The sequence below is a fragment of the Myotis brandtii genome, unplaced genomic scaffold (assembly GCF_000412655.1).
Source record: "Myotis brandtii unplaced genomic scaffold, ASM41265v1 scaffold879, whole genome shotgun sequence".
NCBI classification, from domain to species: Eukaryota; Metazoa; Chordata; class Mammalia; order Chiroptera; family Vespertilionidae; genus Myotis; species Myotis brandtii.
Genome location: NW_005371595.1, coordinates 285,498 through 304,791, shown reverse-complemented (window position 1 = coordinate 304,791; position 19,294 = coordinate 285,498). Strand labels below are relative to the sequence as shown.

Here is a 19,294-nt window from a genome sequence, read left to right as displayed (position 1 = left end):
ATAGGTTTTATTTTTACCAAGTTTTTTTGTTCCCATTGTCTTTGATACTTGTGTTTTAGCTTTTAATATGAAAGGTTCTTTTGTCTTCCTTGTATTTCTTTTCATTTTCTCATCTTTGTCTCTCAGGGGAAGGTGGAGGGCTTGCCTCTGCCCAGGTCCCTTCTCCAGGGGAGCAGCTGGGCCTGCGCATGTGCACTGAGGCTTTCCCAGCCCCTCATGGGGGTTCTCCTAGGCCAGGTCTGCCTGTTCTTTGTGAATTCTCAATTTGCTTCCAAGTTATAAGAAAACAAAACTTTAACTTTATTAGCCTTATTCTCTGAAGCAGTGGTCCTCAGTCTTGCTTGGGTCCTGGCATCAGATGCCTTTGAAAGTGTAATGAGGCCTGGAGCCTCTCTGCACAGTTATAGGTGTGCTCCCCACCCACACAGGCGGGTTGCCTGCAGTGGGGCATTTACAGTCCTTCCAAGTGATATTCATGGATCCCCTGGTGTCTCAGGGGTGTTCAGTTAAGAAATAGTACTTGAGATTTAAAGAGTTGTTTCTGACCGAACTTGATTGAAAATCGTATTCTACTTCTGTCTAGAGCTACTAGTTTAGAATCCAAGTTTATTGAATAAAATTCTAGTTAATAAGTCTGATCTTCTAAGAGAGTGGTATAAACATCTTACTAGTAGTTTTCATATTAAAACACATTGGAAGACATTTGGTTGTTTAAAAGGTAAAGTACATTCCTCAGTCCTGCATGTGACTCTAGGGCTGCAGGTCCTGTTCTGGCAGGTGCATCGCTGCAGGAAGCTCACCTGCCCTAGGAGAGGGGCTATCGGTGTGGCCATTCCTGGAAGGGGGAGAGGCAGGACTCCAGGGGCCGCTCACCTGGCCTAGGAAAGGGCAGGCAGCGTGTGCACCCCTGGAAGGGGGAGAGGCCGGATTGCAGGGGCTGCTCACCTGGCCTGTAAGAGGGGTGGGCAGCGTGAGCAGCCCTGGAAGGAGGAGAGGCAGGGCTGCAGCTCTGAATGCTCTAATTCCATCTGGATTTGAATGAGAGTAATTTCTTGCCTTTATGGACAGCATTGGCTTTGGTCTGTTCCATCACAGGAGCCAAATTGGAGTGGGGAAAAAGGGAAACAAGGTGAAAGATTAGTAAGGCATAATGTTAATCATTCATATTTAGAATAAAAGTGAAATGAAAGTCATGAAGAAATCCATGGGGTGTTAATGTTTCATGGTGAGAGAAGGAAATTTAACTTAAAAAAAAAAGGTGCTTTCTTTTAGATTGCTGTTTGGTGATTTTTTTTTTTAAATCCTCACCTGAGGATATTATTCCATTGATTTTTAGAGAGAGGGAAAGACAGAGAGAAATATTGATGTGAGAGAAACACATCGATTGGTTGCCTCCTGCACGAGCCCCGACCAGGGCCTGGACCTGGAAGGAGCCTGCCTCCGAGATATGTGTTCTTGACCGGAATCGAACCCGGGACCCTTCAGTCCGCAGGCCAATGCTCTATCCACTGAGCCAAACTGGCTAGGTCTGTTTGGTAATTTTTATTACTGAAAGGTCTGCTTTCTCTGTACAAAAAGAGAGTGGGTTTCCCAAATGATACAAGTGACGAGCAAAGAAGCAGGGCTGCCTAGAGACTTGGGTGCTTGCATAAGGACCCTTGCTTCCTTTGCTTTTGGTGAATTCATTGCCGCTAATCCTGTACAAATCTAACTCTAAAGTAATAGCAGAAATAGCCTAAAAAATTCAAAGCCACAGGCTTTCTCACGAATCCCCCTCCTGTTTTTTCTGCTCGTTTTATTTTCTTTGCTGTTTTGCTGCAGGCCAGTGACTCTGATCTTGTGCTTCTGGCCAGCCTCCCTCTGTCTCTTCTTGACTCTGGCTTGTGCTGGTGGATATCCTTTCCTGCGGCAGTGGGTCCCCTGGATGCTCCTTCGGGATGGTGCACCATCCGCTTTTCTAACACTTGGCTCTAATGTGCGAAATGGTTAGCAGTGTTTTGGTAAGTGCAGGCTTAGGCAGTTCTGAATTTGCCTTTGATCTTTTTGTTCCTTGGCTTTTAACCCTTTGAGTGCCAACCAATATCCTAGGAACTATGCTAAAATTGCCAAGGCATTTTTGCTGATTTTACAGCAGTTTAGGAAAAAAATGATGAATCGCAAGTAAATGAAGTTACATATTCAAAAACTTAAGGAAACCTTTACTACATTGACATATTTAGCAATATCATCATCACTAATAAAAGCAGACTTAGAACTGGACACCATTTCGAAGCTTTGATAGCGCTCCCGGCACTTTTGGCAAAAGACAGTCCCCGGCACTCTAGGGGTTAAGAAGCACTTTTGAATTATTAAATGACACCAGATTTTTGACACAGAAAATTGGTTTTAGTCAAGAATTTCTAAAGAGTATTTGTCTTGATAACGTTTAACCATTTGTACGCCATAAGTGTCTATAGACGCAAGCGGCGGAACTTTTAAATTAAATTCAAAACATCGTGGCAGTTAACTGGTTAAGGAATACAGCACATTTGCATGTTTATAAATTCTGAGAGTAGCTTATTTGTTTGGATTGTGTTATTTTAGACATTGATCTTTTGCAACTTTTTGCTCATTTAGAAAAGCAGTTTTGGTAGTTTTAGCTGCTAAAAAGAAGTTTTTGGTTAGTAAGTATTTGGAAAAATAAGCATAAGTGGGAATCTCCCGCTTGCATGCTCTTGCTCAGCACTGTGATTTCCGGGTGTGGTTCATGGACAGCTGGTGCTGTGCTCCCGAGGAGCCGCTCCCACTTACAGACGGACTCTGGCTGCATCTCAGCCTCGCTGCTGAGGAGCCTGTGCAGAGGCCCTTCTCTGCTTCCCACCTGAGAGTGTGAACTTCACAGGAGCCTGAGCTCCTGGTGAACCGCTGTGGTGAGGAAAGCCCCGCCCTTCCACCTTCCGGGAATAGGCTACTACAGAGAACCCCCTTCTCCGGTAGGACTTAGATGAGATTCCCATGCCCCCTGGCTTACCTGTGACAGGGCCATACTCAGACCTATGTACCGGCTGACCCATGTGGACCACACTAAGCTGTCGCCTTCCCCCAGGTTCCTGAGCTTTCGTCCCCCCAAGGCCTCTGGAAAAGCCCCTCCTGGAAATCTGCAGACCCCAGGAAAGTCATTCCCTGATGCACTGTCCCATCACGCCACCCACTTCCCCACACCTGAGCGCTCTAGTCCTGTGTCCTCCTCCCTGGAGAAGCAGAGCCCTCTCCTGTGTGACCGTTGGGACTTTAAAGATCTTACAGTTGGAACATTCTCTCTTCTGCAATCGTCCTTGGAAGGAAGTCTGTCCTTACCTAAGTCCAGATTTGTTTTATTTGACATATTTCAATTTTTAATTGATAAAATGGAACTGCAGATGATCCAGTTTCTTAATTACGGTCAGGGAATCGACTAGAGAGAAAGAGAAAAGCACAAGCCAAGTGGGAAGTCCCAGGGGGACCTGCAGAACGGCTGGCCTGGGGCCGGCAGGTCGTGTGCTGCTCTGGCCTGTGGGCTGGGACTCAGCAGTGAGGAGGACGTCATGGGGCTTCTTGCTTGTGTGTTTTCCTCCAGGTTCATTCAGAAGCGGATTTTAAAGCGAAATCTGCAGTACCTCAGTATCATGATTATACAGCACCGGCTGAAATTCCATTTGCTGTGTTTCTGTTACCTTTCAGTTAGTGGAACTATATTCAGCAGTATGTAAAAGATTCTGATTTTGATTTTAGTTTATTGCTATTTTAAAATGTTTTCCCTTAACTTTTTCACATTTTTATAAGTGTGGCACAAACTATGAAGACCCTGAGGCTAAGAAAGAACATGGTGAAATTTTCTTTATACAGGCACTTTACAAATACGCTGATCTTTGCTGTGCTGGGTAAGTAATGAACTTTTCTAATTATAGCAGATTATTTCAGGATCACATTTTCTTCAAAGCTGACTTTTTCGGTGTGTTTCAGCTTCTGTCGTGTTTATGGTGTGGACAACTACAACATTTAGATTTGCAAAATGTCGATCAGTAAGTACAATCTAAATAGATTTTGTTTTTAATTATACTATTTTGTTTTGTGTACTTTTGAAGAATTTAGTCTGTAAGTCGAGGTAATTTCAGGGGAGATTTTTCTGTGTACCTTGAATTATTTGATATAGAATTATAAAAACTTTGGCCTCTTCCAATGAAACTGAAAAAGTTTCTCCTAAATCTGCTTTTCCAGTTATACCCTTTTCTCAACTTCCTTTCATAGATTTTGAATTATATATAATTCTCTCATATATAACTTAAGGTAACAGGAAATTCTTTTTTTCCTGCACACCATGAACTTGGGCTGTTTATATCTAATGGGATTGATTGTAAGCCTTAAGTCTGACATGTTTCTAGGGCGGTACACCCATTATGAACACTCAGGAGATGCTTGCCGTGAGTTCTTGAGTTGGAAGATATGTTTCTTAGACTGAAACCCTAAAAGGCCCTCTTTGGGAGCGTCTTGATTAGGACCTCGTCTCTAGTTCTGTATGAACAGTTACAACAGCCCTCTGACAGGCCTGGACTCTGGACTTCCGTTGCCTTAGGGATGAGATAAGAAACTGACTTTCTGGAATTTCTTTTCTCTCCTTCCCTCACCTTTGTTTTCTAAATCTTTCCGTTAACCCTAACATTTTATGGAAGGGAATGTTTATAATGTTAAACAACAGCCCTTCACAAACATTTCAAACAACATGATAAAATCCCCTGTCTCACTAAAAGCAGAACAACCTATTGGGAGAAGTACTGCATTGAGATTTTTGCATCAGAAATTCTGTCAAAAATACAGCAGCCCACCCCCCCCCCTTACTTGAGGGGGATATATTCCAAGACCCGAGTGGACTGAAACTGTGGATACCAAACCCTATATGTATAGTGTACTATGTTTTTTATGTTTTTTCCTATACATATATACCTGTGATAAGGTTTATAAATTAGGCACAGTAAGAGATTAACAAAAATAAAATAGAACAATTATAACAGTATACGGTAATAAAAGTTATGTGAACATGGTCTCTCTCTAAATTTCTTTTGAATTGTTTATTTCTGGGCTTTGCCATTTAATATTTTAGGACTGCAGTTGACCATGGGTAATGAAACCATGGACAGTAAAACCGTGGATAAGAGGGGACTACTGTACCCATTGTCAACTTGATTCTAATTCTGCAGTTAACCTGCCTCATGTCTGTTCTCTTAAAGAAAATACATTAAATGATCTCTGAAGTGTCTTTAAACTAATTCTTTTTCTGACATGATACAATATAATTTATGTTAGGGTTTTATTCATCTGATTGGCTATAAGGCTAAAGTAAGCATTAATGTTGATTTTATAAAGATAGCATTTCATAGTTTTATGTTTTCTTAAAAAATGTGTACTTACTTATTTGGAAGACTTAACTGGTTGGAAAGATTTCATTAGGACTTGTCATTGCACACTATTTGAATCGAAAATCTATATGTTTAAGTTTAATGGAAAATTAACTTTCCATGTTTGAATTGTTCTTACTGTAGGATTGGATGGAAAGCTGGGTTGATGAAGCGTTTTGGAGCTTCCTTTTTTCACTTATCCTTATGGTAATAATGTTTTTGTGGAGACCATCAGCCAATAATCAAAGGTACCTAACAGAGGAAAATCCAGGTTTGGCAAGCATTTGTTGATAACCTGCTACCGTGTTAACACATCTGTAGAGACTATGGGAGAGTAGTCCATGGTTATCAGGAGTATACGGTCAGGTGGAGAGACACCCATCACAGATGCAAGACAGTGAAGTCAGGCATGCCAAGTGAGTCCGGGGCAGATGGAGGCAGGTGAGGAAGACTGCAAAAGGCAGGAGTCATGTTTCATCCTAAGGGAAGGAGCAGGGCAGTGAAGGCCTGAGCTGGGAAGGAGTGTCCATTTCTGGGTAGTGGGGAAACCAGGTATGCTTTGGAGGTCATCAAGGCATGGAGTTTGGTTCATGCTACGTACAGTGGAGGAAGGTAAAGACTTGAATGCTAAGTTCAGAAGGTTGTGCTTTAGACAGTATGTGATGGGGAGCCCCACCTCCTCCACCTCATTCCTCTTCCCCAAGGAAAGCGCTGTGAGGAAAAGTGTATAAGTAGGTACCAGTGTGCAGCGGGGAGGGAGGCTGTCTCTCTTTTTAAAATTACACAGTAACAGTAATACATATTTACATGTATACACTATTCTGCACCTTCTTGTTAACACGTATCCACATTAAAACAGTATGGAGTTTCCTCAAAAAGTTAAAAATGGAACTCCCATTCAACCCAGTAATCCCACTTCTAGGAATATATCCCAAGAAATCAGAAACACCAGTCAGAAAGGACATATGCACCCCTATGTTCATAGCAGCACAATTTACAATAGCTAAGATTTGGAAACAGCCTAGTGCCCAGCAGCAAATGAGTGGATTAGAAAACTGTGGTACATCTACACAATGGAATACTACGCTGCTGTAAAAAGGAAGGAACTCCTACCATTTGCAACAGCATGGATGGAGCTGGAGAGCATTATGCTAAGCGAAATAAGCCAGTTGGAGAAAGATAAGTATCACATGATCTCATTTATGGAATATGATGAACAACATGGACTGATGAACAAAAATGGATCCAGAGACAGAAGCACCCAACAGACTGTCAAACCTCAGAGGAAAGGCAGGGGAGGGCGGGAAGGGGTTGCGGGGGGGATTGTAAGAGATCAAAGCACTTGTATTCCTGCATATTAGCATAACCAATGGACACGGACACTGGGGCGGTGGGGCTTGTCCTGGGGGGCGGGGGGTGGGAGTGGTCGGGGAGGGGTCAGTGGGAGAAAAAGGAGACATGTAATCCTTAAAAAACAAACAAAAAAAAAACGTGTCCACATTATCTGGTGTGGATCTTCCATTCTGCCATGTTACTTTTAATGGCTATATGGCCTTCCATGTTATGAATGTAGCATAATTTATGGAAGCAGTCCCTGAATATTAAACATTTTGTTTCTAGGGTTTTTGCCATTATTATCAGCAGTGTTTTCTGAATGCTGTTGGACCTAGTAAATGTGGCTCACTCGTGTGTTTTATTTTCACCAATCATATTTAATAATTATTTGTCTATTATCTATATTAGCAGTTTCTCTTTTGTTAGGGCAGGAATTAAACGGTGTGAGCAGGGAGGGAGACCTGGCATGGACAAGAGTCCCTCCCTGAACATGACACGTTGTCGGACTGCTCTCCAGACAGATCTCACTCATTTCTGCTCTCACCAGCGGGGCTGGGGGGCTCAGGTCCATGATTTCTTCACAATAAAAACCTTCCTAATTTAAGAGTAAAAATAATTAAATTTTTATCTTAACTTACGCCAAACTTTAAAAATTGTAGATGTTTTTATGTGTAATGACTCTTTTAGCTAAAAGCTGAAAATTGAACAGGCTTAAACACACTAGTAAAACTTGTTGTTTTGACACAGGTATGCCTTCATGCCCTTAATAGATGATTCTGATGATGAAGTTGAAGAATTCATGGTAACATCTGAAAATTTAAGTGAGTGATATGTTTTCTTACTGAGTGATAATTGTATATATTTTAACAAAGAAGTATTGTATCTTTACCTGTGATGTAAGGTCAGATACATTTTTTTCTTATAAAATATTTTAAAAATTATATCTGTAGAAACCTCTATTATGCTAGATACTCATAAAAGAGGAATCAGTAATGAAATTTTCAAGATTATTAATGTAGTTTGAGCTTTGTTACTGATTTGCTTTAAGTCAGTGGTTCTCAACCTTCCTAATGCCGCGACCCTTTAATACAGTTCCTCATGTTGTGGTGACCCCCAATTTCATTGTTACAAATTGAACATAATTAAAGCATAGTGATTAATCACAAAAACAATATGTAATTATATATGTGTTTTCCGATGGTCTCAGGTGACCCCTGTGAAAGGGGCGTTAGACCCCTAAAGGGGTCGTGACCCAGAGGTTGAGAACCGCTGCTCTAAGTAGTGAGGTAGGTATACTGCTTTTCACAAAAATGATTTGGTATATATTCATCTTCCTGGTGATTACTCAATAGAGTCACCTCTTCTTGCTCTTTAAAATTAGGCACATCTGTAATTTCCCAGTCATGCCCAAAGCATTTTAGTGCTAATTTCATCTTTCTATTAGTTTCTACATAGCATTTTATTAATTTTACCATAATACTCTAATCAATAATTTGAATAGAATACAACGGAACTCTTCCCAGAGGAAGATGAGAAAACCCAGAGTCTGTATGATACGTTGTCAGTGTCCAGTATGCAGTGATAAATTAGATGTGGGATGAAACTGGAAACGGTGACCCATAGTTAATGGAGCAATCAGTCAATAGAGATCAGGAGTGGCATAGATATTACACTTAGCAAGAAAGGTTTTAAAAGTAATTATTACAAATATATTAAAGAATCTACAGAATAGATTGGTGAAGACAAGGTAAATTTCAGAAGAGATGAAAACTTAGAAAAAGGATGAGAAGGAGAGAGAGGAGGAGAGAAGGAAGCACAACCAAGTAGATAATACTATTAATTCTCCTTTTAAAAACATAGTATTATTTCTTGTTATTAAATATGAGTCTATGAAGGAAAATATTATATAATTTTATGTACTTGTCTCTATAACATTTCTCATTATAGCTGAAGGAATAAAATTAAGGACCTCAAAAACGGTTTCCAATGGAACAGCTAAACCACCTACTTCTGATAATTTTGTGAGTAACATATATGTTTAATAGTTCAATCTTTAATACTTAAGAAATTGTCACTTTTATTGACCACCAGAAGAACATTTCTTTTTTTAATACTCACCTAAGGTTATTTTTCCATTGATTTTTTTAGAGAGTAGGAGGGAAGGTTTGGGGGAGAGAGCGAGAGCGAGAGAGAGAGAAACATTGATGTGTGAGAGACACATTAACCAGCTGCCTCCCGATCAGGCCAGGAAGTGAACCCTCAACCCAGATACATATCCTTGACCAGGAATTGAACCTGTGACCCTTTGGTCCACAGGCCAGTGCTCTAACCACTGAGAACACCGTCCAGGGCAAGGAAACATTTTTTACTAATGTTTTTTGTATGAAAATAAATGTTAGCAAGTAGCAGCAATATTGGTTAAGTCTATAACCATAACTGCTGTAGATCCTGCTTCTCATGTGCTGATCTCCGACCAACAATAGCAGGAACATCACCCAGGAACTTGTTAGCAATGCAGACTCTCAGATACCCCAGAGCTGCTGAGTCAGAATCTGCTCTCTAGCTGGGGTCCATAGGTGATTCCCCTGCCCATAAAGGTGGAAAAGCTTTGTTCGAGCAAAAGCTTGTGTTAATTTTTCAGCATTTGAAAGTGATTTTGAAGACATTTTGGTAACATCTGTTATCTGTTGGGGAGGGACTTTTACTATATTTATTACCTATGCAGTTAAAAAAATTATTTTAAAAAAACAACAATGGTGGAAGCTTGAATAAAACGGCAAAATATAGGGCAGAGATGAGCTTTAAAGTATTTTATGTATATTATTTATGCAGAAAAGTGATAATTATGAAAGTAAGCAAAATTGAAATGCCTATCATACCGTTTTTGTTTGTTTTTTATTCTCACCTAAGGATATGTTTTTATTGATTTTATTTATTTGTTTTATTTTCGTGGGTATATAAGAGTCTTTATTGTAACCCAAGTAGCCATTGCTACTAATGAGCCATTAGACAAAAGCAGTCCAGTACAGTAGTCCTTGCTAATGCAGTAGCAGACACAGGAGCCATCCTGGCAAAAATAGCACTGGTCGGTCAGTAATACATCTTCTCCACAAGGCAGCCTCCAACATAGGAGCTCTACAAGAGCTAGCAACAGGCTGGTGAGTGGCAACTTAAGTTCAAACCAGCTCAAACAAAAGAGGCTTTCTGCCAAATAGTGTTTTTGTTGATTTTAGAGAGGAAGCAGGGGAGAGAGAGAAATATTGATGTGAGCAACATTGGTCAGTTGCCTCCTGTACATGCCCCTCCTGGGGATCGAACCTGCAATCTAGGATGTGCCCTGACTGGAAATCCAACCCACAGCCTTCTGGTGGATGGGACAATGCTCCAACCAACCGAGCCACCTGAGCAGGTCTATTATACAGTTTATATCCTGTCTTACAATTAAAAATGTTAGATTAATACGGTGTAAAAATTCATGTATGCACATAACTTCTGACAGGATCGATGACCTGTGAGAACAATTTTATTTGCTGGATTTAGTAAATTCTCTAAGTTTCATTTTTGATAATTAATAATTATAATGTATTCTTTGAGTAGTCTTATGGTAATTTAAATAAATTTAAAGAAATTATAACAGTTTTAATTATCTAGTGTTACAGCTTTTAAACTTTCAATATGTTAAGGTATTGTCCTCTTGTTTTAGGAATATATCTCAGTTTGTTTTAAAGCTCAGTGTTTGCAAACACATCAGTGGAAAGCCTTTTCATTTCTCTAAATTAAGTGTATTCAGTTCTTGATCAGAAGCCGGGGCCTGATCTCTCATTGACTTATTTCTATTTGAGACTCAGAGAATTGGGGTTCCTGTTAATACTGGCTCAGTTGCTTTGTCTCTCTCTAGGTAAGCAAGTTATTATTAATATTAGGACCAGAATATTTCATGTAATTAATACTAGAACCAGAATATGTCATGTATCCAGGTAGATCACAAAGAAACATTTTGATTTATTTTACATTATAAACCAAAATATTCATTATACCTTTTATTTTTCTTTCTCTCAGTAAGGTAACTATAAGCAAGTTTCTGTTTTTTTTAAAAAATAGTCTAAATGACCTGCTTTCCTTTTCTTATCTATGGAGGAAAGCATAAATATAAGTGATAGACTTTTGTAAAGTTAGAATATTTGTACCATCCTTTTTTTCTTTTGAAAAAATAAAAACTCATAAAACTTGAACAAATTAGGAAGCATAATAAATGCTGGGGGGAAAAATCAATACAAATCAACATTTTTGTTATTTTCTATTGTATAAATCCATTCTTTGTAATTTTATGTGTGTTTTTTTCTTCAGGACAAAAAAATAACTGCACAGCCAACTAAAACCAAGAATATAAAAATTAAAAATCCAGATTTTTGTTCGCCTGTTTAAGAAAATACTGGCATAATTTTTGTGGCATTAGTGCCAATATCTTAGGATATGTAAAAATTAAAAGAATGTCATGCATTTTAATTAAATGCTTAAATTTTATACACATTCTGTTTAAAAATTCTGCTTTCAAGTAATATTAAGCAAGTATGAATATGTAAATATTTATTTCTCCAGGATGAAGATTTGAAGTGGGTGGAAGAAAATATTCCCTCTTCATTCACAGACGTGTAAGTATCCTGTTGGAGCTTGAATCTACATTTTGGCCCGAGTGTGAAGGGATGAGTTCATACTTTGTCATGTGCTTTTCAGACCTCACACCTCCATGTTTTTATAACCCCCTTCACTGGTCAATTACTTGTTTACTTCACATGGAATCGCAAAGAAAACGCAGCCTTGCCTTGCTCTGTCTTTCTCCTCCCTTTTTCACTGTACAACAACTATTTTAATACTTGTCCCTTATTACCAATTCCAGATCTATGTTTATAGGATCAGAATCATTTGGTTTTAACTTTTTATTATGGAGAAGTTCAAACACATGTAAACCACATATAACCACATGACCATGTATGGTGAGGAAGCTCTTGGAGGAAAAACAGGGTGCAGAGGAAGCCCCTCGGGGAACTCTGAGCTGTTCCTGGACTTCTTTATCGTATTCTGTTTGACACTAGAATTGCAGACCATTTCCGCAGTGGTGAGCCCAGGTATTCGTCTCTGTGGCTCTGTCCATCCAGGAGAAAAATTGGTGGAGTGGAGTGTGCTCGTCTTCAGCTTTCGTAGAGACACTGGCCTTTTAATAACATTTTCCCTTTTTTTTTTTTCAGAGCTCTTCCGGTATTGGTAGATTCAGATGAGGTAAAGTATTTTCGCTGACTTCCTTGGGACTATTATTTTCACAAAGTAGAAATGCATTTCAGTTGAACGTTACTTTTTAAAACGATTGCAGAGTGAGCAAGCTGAAAGGTAATGCATTGGCTTGTGGGTAAAGTTTAAAGGAACTGGATCCTTATTGAAAGCAGGAGCAAGATAAATGCTTGTTGGAGTAAAAAAAGGGAAGAATTCTTTTATGGGATTTTAGGTCTTTGATTTTCTACATCTTGTGTATAGGTAGAGTTTAAAAGATGGCAGTTTGTCTAAATTAATCTCATACTTGAAGATACTGTGTTGGGGTGTTAAATAAAGTTTCTGACTGATTTTCATTTACTAAGGAAATTTGAATAAAGGATTCGGATTTAGGAAGGTGTTTTGTTTTGTTTTTTGCAGGGCGGCGGGTGGGGGGGGCGGGGATTAGTTATGGATTATCTGAACCTTGGAAGGTGGCCCAAGACAGGCAGTGTGAAGTGTAAGAATGAGAGGAGGGATGCGGGACGTGAGCTTATGTGAAGAGTTGAAGGCTGTCAGTGGTGCTGAGGAGTAACTTGCTTGGTGGCTGAAGAACGAGGGACCCTGCAGTCTGTTCTGTTCACTGAGAGGCAGGGCCGGTACTTTGCCATCAGCCCGGTGACTCTGTCGTCGGATGGGGAGTTTAGAAAGGCTGCAGTGTACTTGTACCCAGATGCAAACCAGTCAAACTTCAGGGTTTATAACTCTACCAGCTGCAAACCTCGGAGGGAAAGCTGCCTTCCAACTGATGCCAGACACTCCCGCTTCTCCCGTTTGGGTCCGAGTCCCCAGCGATTCGCCCGTATCTGGAGCTCAGAGTCTGAGACTCCCCCCTGACCGAAAACGACAACCGCGCTCTCAGCCACCAGCCCGCTTTGCGCGCGCACCTCCGCACCTGAGTTTTTTCCACACTGCGCCTCCTCTGAGCCTCGGTGTGCTGTTATTTTTCCTTCTAGTTGAAGAGTCTCTCCTCAGCCAGCCTTCCTGTGGTTCTGGGTGATGTCCGTTCCGTCTTTTAGTTGTATTTTTGAAGTGGTTGTTTGCGGCAGCAGTCTGCGGTGTTTACCTATGCCGCCATCTTGGTCAGGAGTCTGGAATTATTCTTAAAAGAGCATTTATAGTATTCATTTGGTAAATCATGATTTCTAATTCAAAAGTATGTTAATTGGTAAAGAGAGGTGAATCCCCAGGTGAATTGTCCCTGCCTCTCCCTGGTGACTCTGAGCTCTCAGGATGTGTTCTAGCTGGTGGAATGTTGACGTTCCCTGTACTTCTCAGTGGGTAACTGACTAGACGTACCAGGAAGTATGGGTTATGTGGTTTTATTTTCTATACCTAATATTTCTTTGTATAATGTGGAATATACTCAGTTCTCCACAAAAGCCATGACTGTTGAAAGATTAGAGAATTTTGTTAGGTTCTGGAAGAAGTATCAACATTTTGATGAAAATCTTTTCTTTTTCCTTTTTAGGAAATTATGACCAGATCTGAAATGGCAGAAAAAATGTTCTCTTCAGAAAAGATAATGTGAAACCTATTTAACGACTCCCAGGACTAAAAGAGGTCACACAACACATATTTATGGCGTTATCTTGGAAATCTGTGTATGCAAATTAAGAATTCAGTGGGTGGATGGGTTCTGTACCCTTTTAAAGCTGGCTCTTGAATGTCAGTTTAATGCCCATTAAATTGCCCTACTTGGAAATAATCTTTAAAAAGTATTTTGATAAAACATATGCCCAAAAGCCCTAAGTTGATGAGTGGCAGATGTGTGGATTGGGTTGTCTCTTTTTTCTGAAAAATATGGCAGTTCCAGATTTAAGCATTATTTTTACATAAACACTCCTACTGTTCTCCCACTGACCTTTGCGGCAAATAAAGCAGGTCAAACACTGCCTCCATCTCTGGGGTTTATAGTCACTAGATGCCATAGTAATTTCCTTTGACTTTTATACTGAAGTAACTTGATAAGAAAATGGTTAACGTTGGGACATCAGATATCTCTGTGGCTGGGAGCTGTGTGTGTGAGGGTGCGCACGTTTACACAAGCCCTGTTTGTCATTATCACTGTGCACGTCAAATCCTGGATGTCTTCACTCTCTGAGCTCAGTGGACACAATACATGGAGAGAGTGGTCCTGAGGTCACTTCCAAAGATTGGCTCTGCCACTGTCCCCTCACTCAGGCTGTACGTGCATGTGCTGCTGCTGAACCTGCTGGGGCAGGAGGTGGACACCTGGCTGCGTGGCTCCCCCAGAGCACGTCCTCCCGACCAGCTGGGTGTCCCTGGAGGAAACTAGAACCTTATCTTGTCTGTAATCTTGCATAGTACTTCCCGGTACAGTACATCACGGTTAGTCTTGTAATTAATGCCTTAACCTTCAACCATGTTTTATTCAGTATTTTATTATGTGTAACTTGAACATTTTTATTCTAATTTTTCTAATGCAGAACATTCTAAATCTGAAAGGCAATTGGAAGTTGTCTGATGGAAGTGTGAATATTTGCTGCTTTCATGATCAAAGCTGCAGGGCTAGTGGACATTTAGAGTAGGACTTAAAGCTAGAATCAGGCATGTCTTTCTTGTGAGTGAAGAATGATCCCAGAGATTTTGATTGAGAAGCTTTACAGTACAAACACTTAAATATAATCTTTCTTTTTAATTTCATTGTGAAGCCACAAAACAAACTTTTTTCTTTGGAATTTACTTCTCATTTACCCATTTCACAGGGGCTAGTAAAAGAGATTCATTTTCACTAGTAATGTCTCTTGAAAGATACTTTCAACTTTGTTTTCAGTAGTGAATATCACACAGTGTTATGCTGAGCAGGATGTGGTGGTCAAGGTGCCATCCCTTTGGGACGTCCTTCCTAGGAGAGTGCCCGGTTTCAGTGTGGGTTCCATTCCTCTCTCAGTGTCTGCCACAGTCGTGGGCGCCCACTTGTACATTTCGCAGCATTCATGTCCTTCCCGGGGGTGTATTTCACCCTTACCCCAAGTTGTTTGAGACCCAGAGGTGACCACTGTCCTCTTGTCCCTAAAATTTTACCTAATGCCACTGCCCAGATTTCGAGTCAGGTTCATTCCCAACTCATACGGTTGTAGCTGAATTCTGAATGCAGAATCCTGGGCGGCCAGCCAGTAGGAGCTGCCAGCTAGTGGGGTGGGAGTGGGAACAATGGCCAGTGTGAGACAGGAAACTGCCTCTGACGTAACCTCAATAGTGTTTATAAAAACCCTGTGCTCTGTAGCTGGAAAAATAAATGTTGGACCCTGGATGGCTTAGCCTGAAGCTGAAATGCAGGCTTTCCTCGTTACCCAGAGAAAGTAGGTTCCTTCCCGATGGCCTGTCAGAAATACTGTTTTCAAAGGCATCCATTGTGCCTGTCGCTGTCAGTGATCATTGTGTCCTCGGTTGATACCTTGTGTCCTGAATAGAGGATTCCTGTGGAGGGCCTTCTGAACCCCCTCATGTGAACAGGAGGGGGCGCCCTAGGGCTGAGTAGTTCATACAGAGGACCTGGGGAGAAGTGACAACCATGGCCACCATGCAGCTGTCATCCTGCTTCTGCATGAAGGTTCCAGAAACTGGGCATCCCAGTCAGATTAATTTCTTAGGATGCCGTCAAGATGGGTCTTCCTATTAATGAAGGGATCTGAGGGCCAGAGTCCACTTTTATGTTTTTCTAGGCAAAATGCTTGGAAAAGCATTTGCAATCCATGTTAGATGTATCTGCTGTATAAAATTACTTAAAAGGGAATTTTTGTGATTTGAGTTCATTGGTAGCTGCTTTAAAAGATAAGTTAATTTATTTCAAAAATAAGAAAAAATAGATGAGTATGTGAATTTTTAAGGCTGAGAGGTAATGTTTCCATACTTTTCCTGTGAAGAAAATAATTTTTTAAATCTTTCATGTCCTATAGAGAATATCGACTTGCCCCCTGTAATATGGTACATTATGTTTGCACTACTAGAATATCGAGACGGAAGTGTAAAAAAATGTACATACAAGGTGATTTTTATATCCTTTTCTAAAAAGGGGTTTGCATCTACTGTGCTAGGCTGCACATGACTGTTCTAAAGTTGAGATGTGCTAGTTTATAAGTCACTGGTTTTGGTACTTGTGTCTTTGCATGATCAACAGCATGCAATAAACAGTACGAAACACCAGGCCTTATACTGATAATTAAACTCCTCAGCACATCAAATGTATATAAGTGACAAATGAGACTTTTAAGGAAGTGTACATATAACACAGGAGCTCACTATACACTAAGAAGCTTCCTTAGAACTAGGAAAACATGTATTTGGGGAGAAAGGTTAGGGGCTTAAGAAGTTATATTTTTCTATTTTAAATGGTTAAATTATTGTATAATTTGGAAAAAGTTGCTTTGAATGTAGGACAAAACTATTTCAAAGATTTTTGTTTGAAAAAAAGGATATATTTTGTGCCTTAATATTTGTTGTGACTTTTAATAAATTGCTTTCTGAAGTTTTGGGTGATTGGTTCTTGATAATATATATTAGTGCTAGATTGTATAAATCTACAGACTCCAATTGATGGCAGGACATGAAATTTTTAAAAGAGGAGGTACAACTGTCAATGAAAGAAACGTCCAAACCTGTAAGGATTTGTATGAGTTTATTTGAGCCAAACTGATGACAGTTCCTGGGAAGCAAAATCTCAACGGATTGAGAAAATGCTCTGGAAAATGGCAGTTTACTACCTATTTTATACATTATAATCAAAGGAGGAGGCATAAGGGTGTTACATGAAATCCACTGGTGATAGATTAGGGAGGCGGGAGAAAGCAAAGCAGGGAAATCTCTGAGGTTGAATAAAAAGTAAAATGATAGACACATCTTTTACATAGATGGGTATAGGATAGTTAACAATTAACATGATAACAATACAGTGAGGGGATTTGTGGTCTCTGCTCTGGTGTGGTTGTGCTTCCAGAAAAAAATAAATTACTTTGAAATTCCGAAGGTATATTACCAGGTATGTTTATCATAGATGCAAAAAAAGAAAAAGAAAACAGACAGGCTCAGTTAAGGTAAACACTGACCTTTGTCATGACTCCCTGCCATAAGCGGCTTTTAGTTAGAAAGTTTTAATGTCCGACCATCCCTGTGGTTACTTTAGGTCTCTGTGTTTGTAAGGCTGCCACGCAGGCCTCCCCTGAGCTTGTCAGGTTTAGTATGTGGCCCCTCTTTCATCCACACAGCTAATCAGCAAACAGGGAAAGGTGTTCAACCTCAGTAGTGATCAAAGAAATGCAAGATAAAAGATGGGGACATTTTTAAAAATCGACCTAAGTGTATACCATTATATATTTGTAAAATCCTTTTGCTTTCAAAGTCTGATGAAATGAGTATATTAAGATGGTAATGTAATCGATTCAGTCTTTGTGAAAAGATGTTCAACAGTGTGTTTATAACCTGTGAATAATGCCAATTCTGATGTTTATATATATATATGTTTTATTGATTTCAGAGAGGAAGGGAAAGGGGGAGAGAGAGAGAGAAACATCAGTGATGAGAGACAACCATTGATTGGCTGCCTCCTGCATATCCTCCATTGGGGATCGAGCCCACAACCCAGGCATGTGCCTTTGACTGGAATCGAACCTAAGACCCTTCAGTCCATGGACCAACGGTCTATCCACTGAGCCAAACCAGCTAGGGCGATGATGTTTTTAAGAACGATTCAAATATAGAATAAGGCTTCTGCACATTATAGCATTATTTAGAGAGTGGAAAGTGACTTACAATTTATGGAATAATGCTACTTAATGGAATAGCATGCAACCATTAAATTATTATGAAGAATGTAAAATATACAGAAAAGTACTTATTGTAGAAATACATTACAAAGTCACATATGTGACTGTTGTCCATATGAACAGGAAGGACTGAGTGGAAAGGCCTCATGGCACCATGGTTAGTGTTTAGGTTCAGCTTGGCTGTGGTCACAACCTGATCACAACATTTCTGTAGTTAAGGCAGAAAAGTGTTTCTTGACTGTGTAGCAGTTCTAGGGTGGGTAGGGAGGTGTGCAGGGCATCCCTCTCCCTCAGCCCCCCAACCACAGTGCCTCGGGGACCCAAGGTTTATTTCCGTCTATGGGCCACCATCTCCAGGGCCTGTCATCTGCATCCATCCTGCAGGAGGGGACAGTTCATGCAGCCTGGGAAGTTTTGTGGGGCTCAACCTGTACGTGGTGCACATCACTTCTCAGCATATTCCATTGGCAAAAACTTAGTCACATGGCCACACCAGCTGCCAGTTAGACTGGGAATGTCAACAACTGTGTGCCTGTCTGCTATTCTCGCTCCCATGAAAGGAAAGGATGGTTGATGGATTTGGGGGACAACCAGTGGCTTCTACCGCAGATGATTTTTGGGTCAGTGGACAAGGGGAGACTTAAAAGCCTATGTCTTCCCAATTTTCTCAGAAATAATTATGTAAAAAGTGATAGTGCCACAACGAGGCTATTTGATATCAGAAACTCTAGAAATAAGTGTGATCTCAGATCACAGTTTAATCCATTAATAAATAAAAATCTATCTTGTCCTAAGTAGATGGAGCAAAGAGTTTTCTTCCTGGAAATTCTGCCAGTCTTAGTATTCCTAGAGGAAAAGCAGGGTGTGTGGGAATTATAGTGACGGTAACTTAGGGGGTGCTTAGTGCCAGGCTTTGTTAACCATTGTGGTCTCCTAGTACCAATGTAACAGGTCAGCCAGCTAGTTTATAGAGGAGAAGACAGACAGTGGTTAATTTGCCCAAGGTCACCCTCCTGGCAAGTGACAAGCTGCTGTGATGGTGCTGGGAAGCATCCTTGAAGAGTGGTCCAAGTCCTGGGAGGCCGGAAGTTTCACGTAACAAGTGTTTGCTTGTTAGAGCGTTAAGTACGTAAATATGTCTCGGGTGCCTGGTGCACAGGCCTTCAAAGACAGCCCAGGTTGTCAAGAAAAGTGCAGCAGTGGTTGCCGGGTGCTGCTAGACTCAGCTGAACAGGTGCCACACAAAATCCAAACACATTCTAAAACTTAGTACACGTGCTAGAATGAAGTTACCCAAGGACAAGTTCTGTGCCCCTTAAGTGATGCTGAATTTACACATAAATTCCTACTAACAAAGGCTGCTGGGATACTCAGGTCAGGTGTAAATGATGGACAATGTTTCCTTTAAATCATTTGGGGAAGGTAATAAGAAATTTATGTACAGGGAAGATTTTAAAA

General features: G+C 40.4%; 1 protein-coding gene across 4 annotated transcripts in view; it reads left to right on the top strand.

Moving 5' to 3' along the window:
- TMEM87B (transmembrane protein 87B) overlaps nucleotides 1-16,545 on the top strand; it is a 40,819-nt gene extending 24,274 nt beyond the window's left edge. The window contains exons 10-18 of one of the 4 annotated variants that reach the window (XM_005884935.2): nucleotides 1,822-1,893; nucleotides 3,791-3,899; nucleotides 3,982-4,040; nucleotides 5,556-5,659; nucleotides 7,494-7,567; nucleotides 8,694-8,767; nucleotides 11,346-11,398; nucleotides 11,993-12,023; nucleotides 13,522-16,545. In XM_005884935.2, coding sequence (XP_005884997.1) covers nucleotides 1,822-1,893; nucleotides 3,791-3,899; nucleotides 3,982-4,040; nucleotides 5,556-5,659; nucleotides 7,494-7,567; nucleotides 8,694-8,767; nucleotides 11,346-11,398; nucleotides 11,993-12,023; nucleotides 13,522-13,581 — 636 coding nt within the window. In that variant the 3' untranslated portion in view covers nucleotides 13,582-16,545. Of the gene's footprint in view, nucleotides 1-1,821; nucleotides 1,894-3,790; nucleotides 3,900-3,981; nucleotides 4,041-5,555; nucleotides 5,683-7,493; nucleotides 7,568-8,693; nucleotides 8,768-11,345; nucleotides 11,399-11,992; nucleotides 12,024-13,521 lie in introns of those variants that run through there. The other 3 variants (XM_014532314.1, XM_005884936.2, XM_014532316.1) reach the window with 3 other exon arrangements.
- Nucleotides 16,546-19,294: the final 2,749 nt, after the last annotated feature.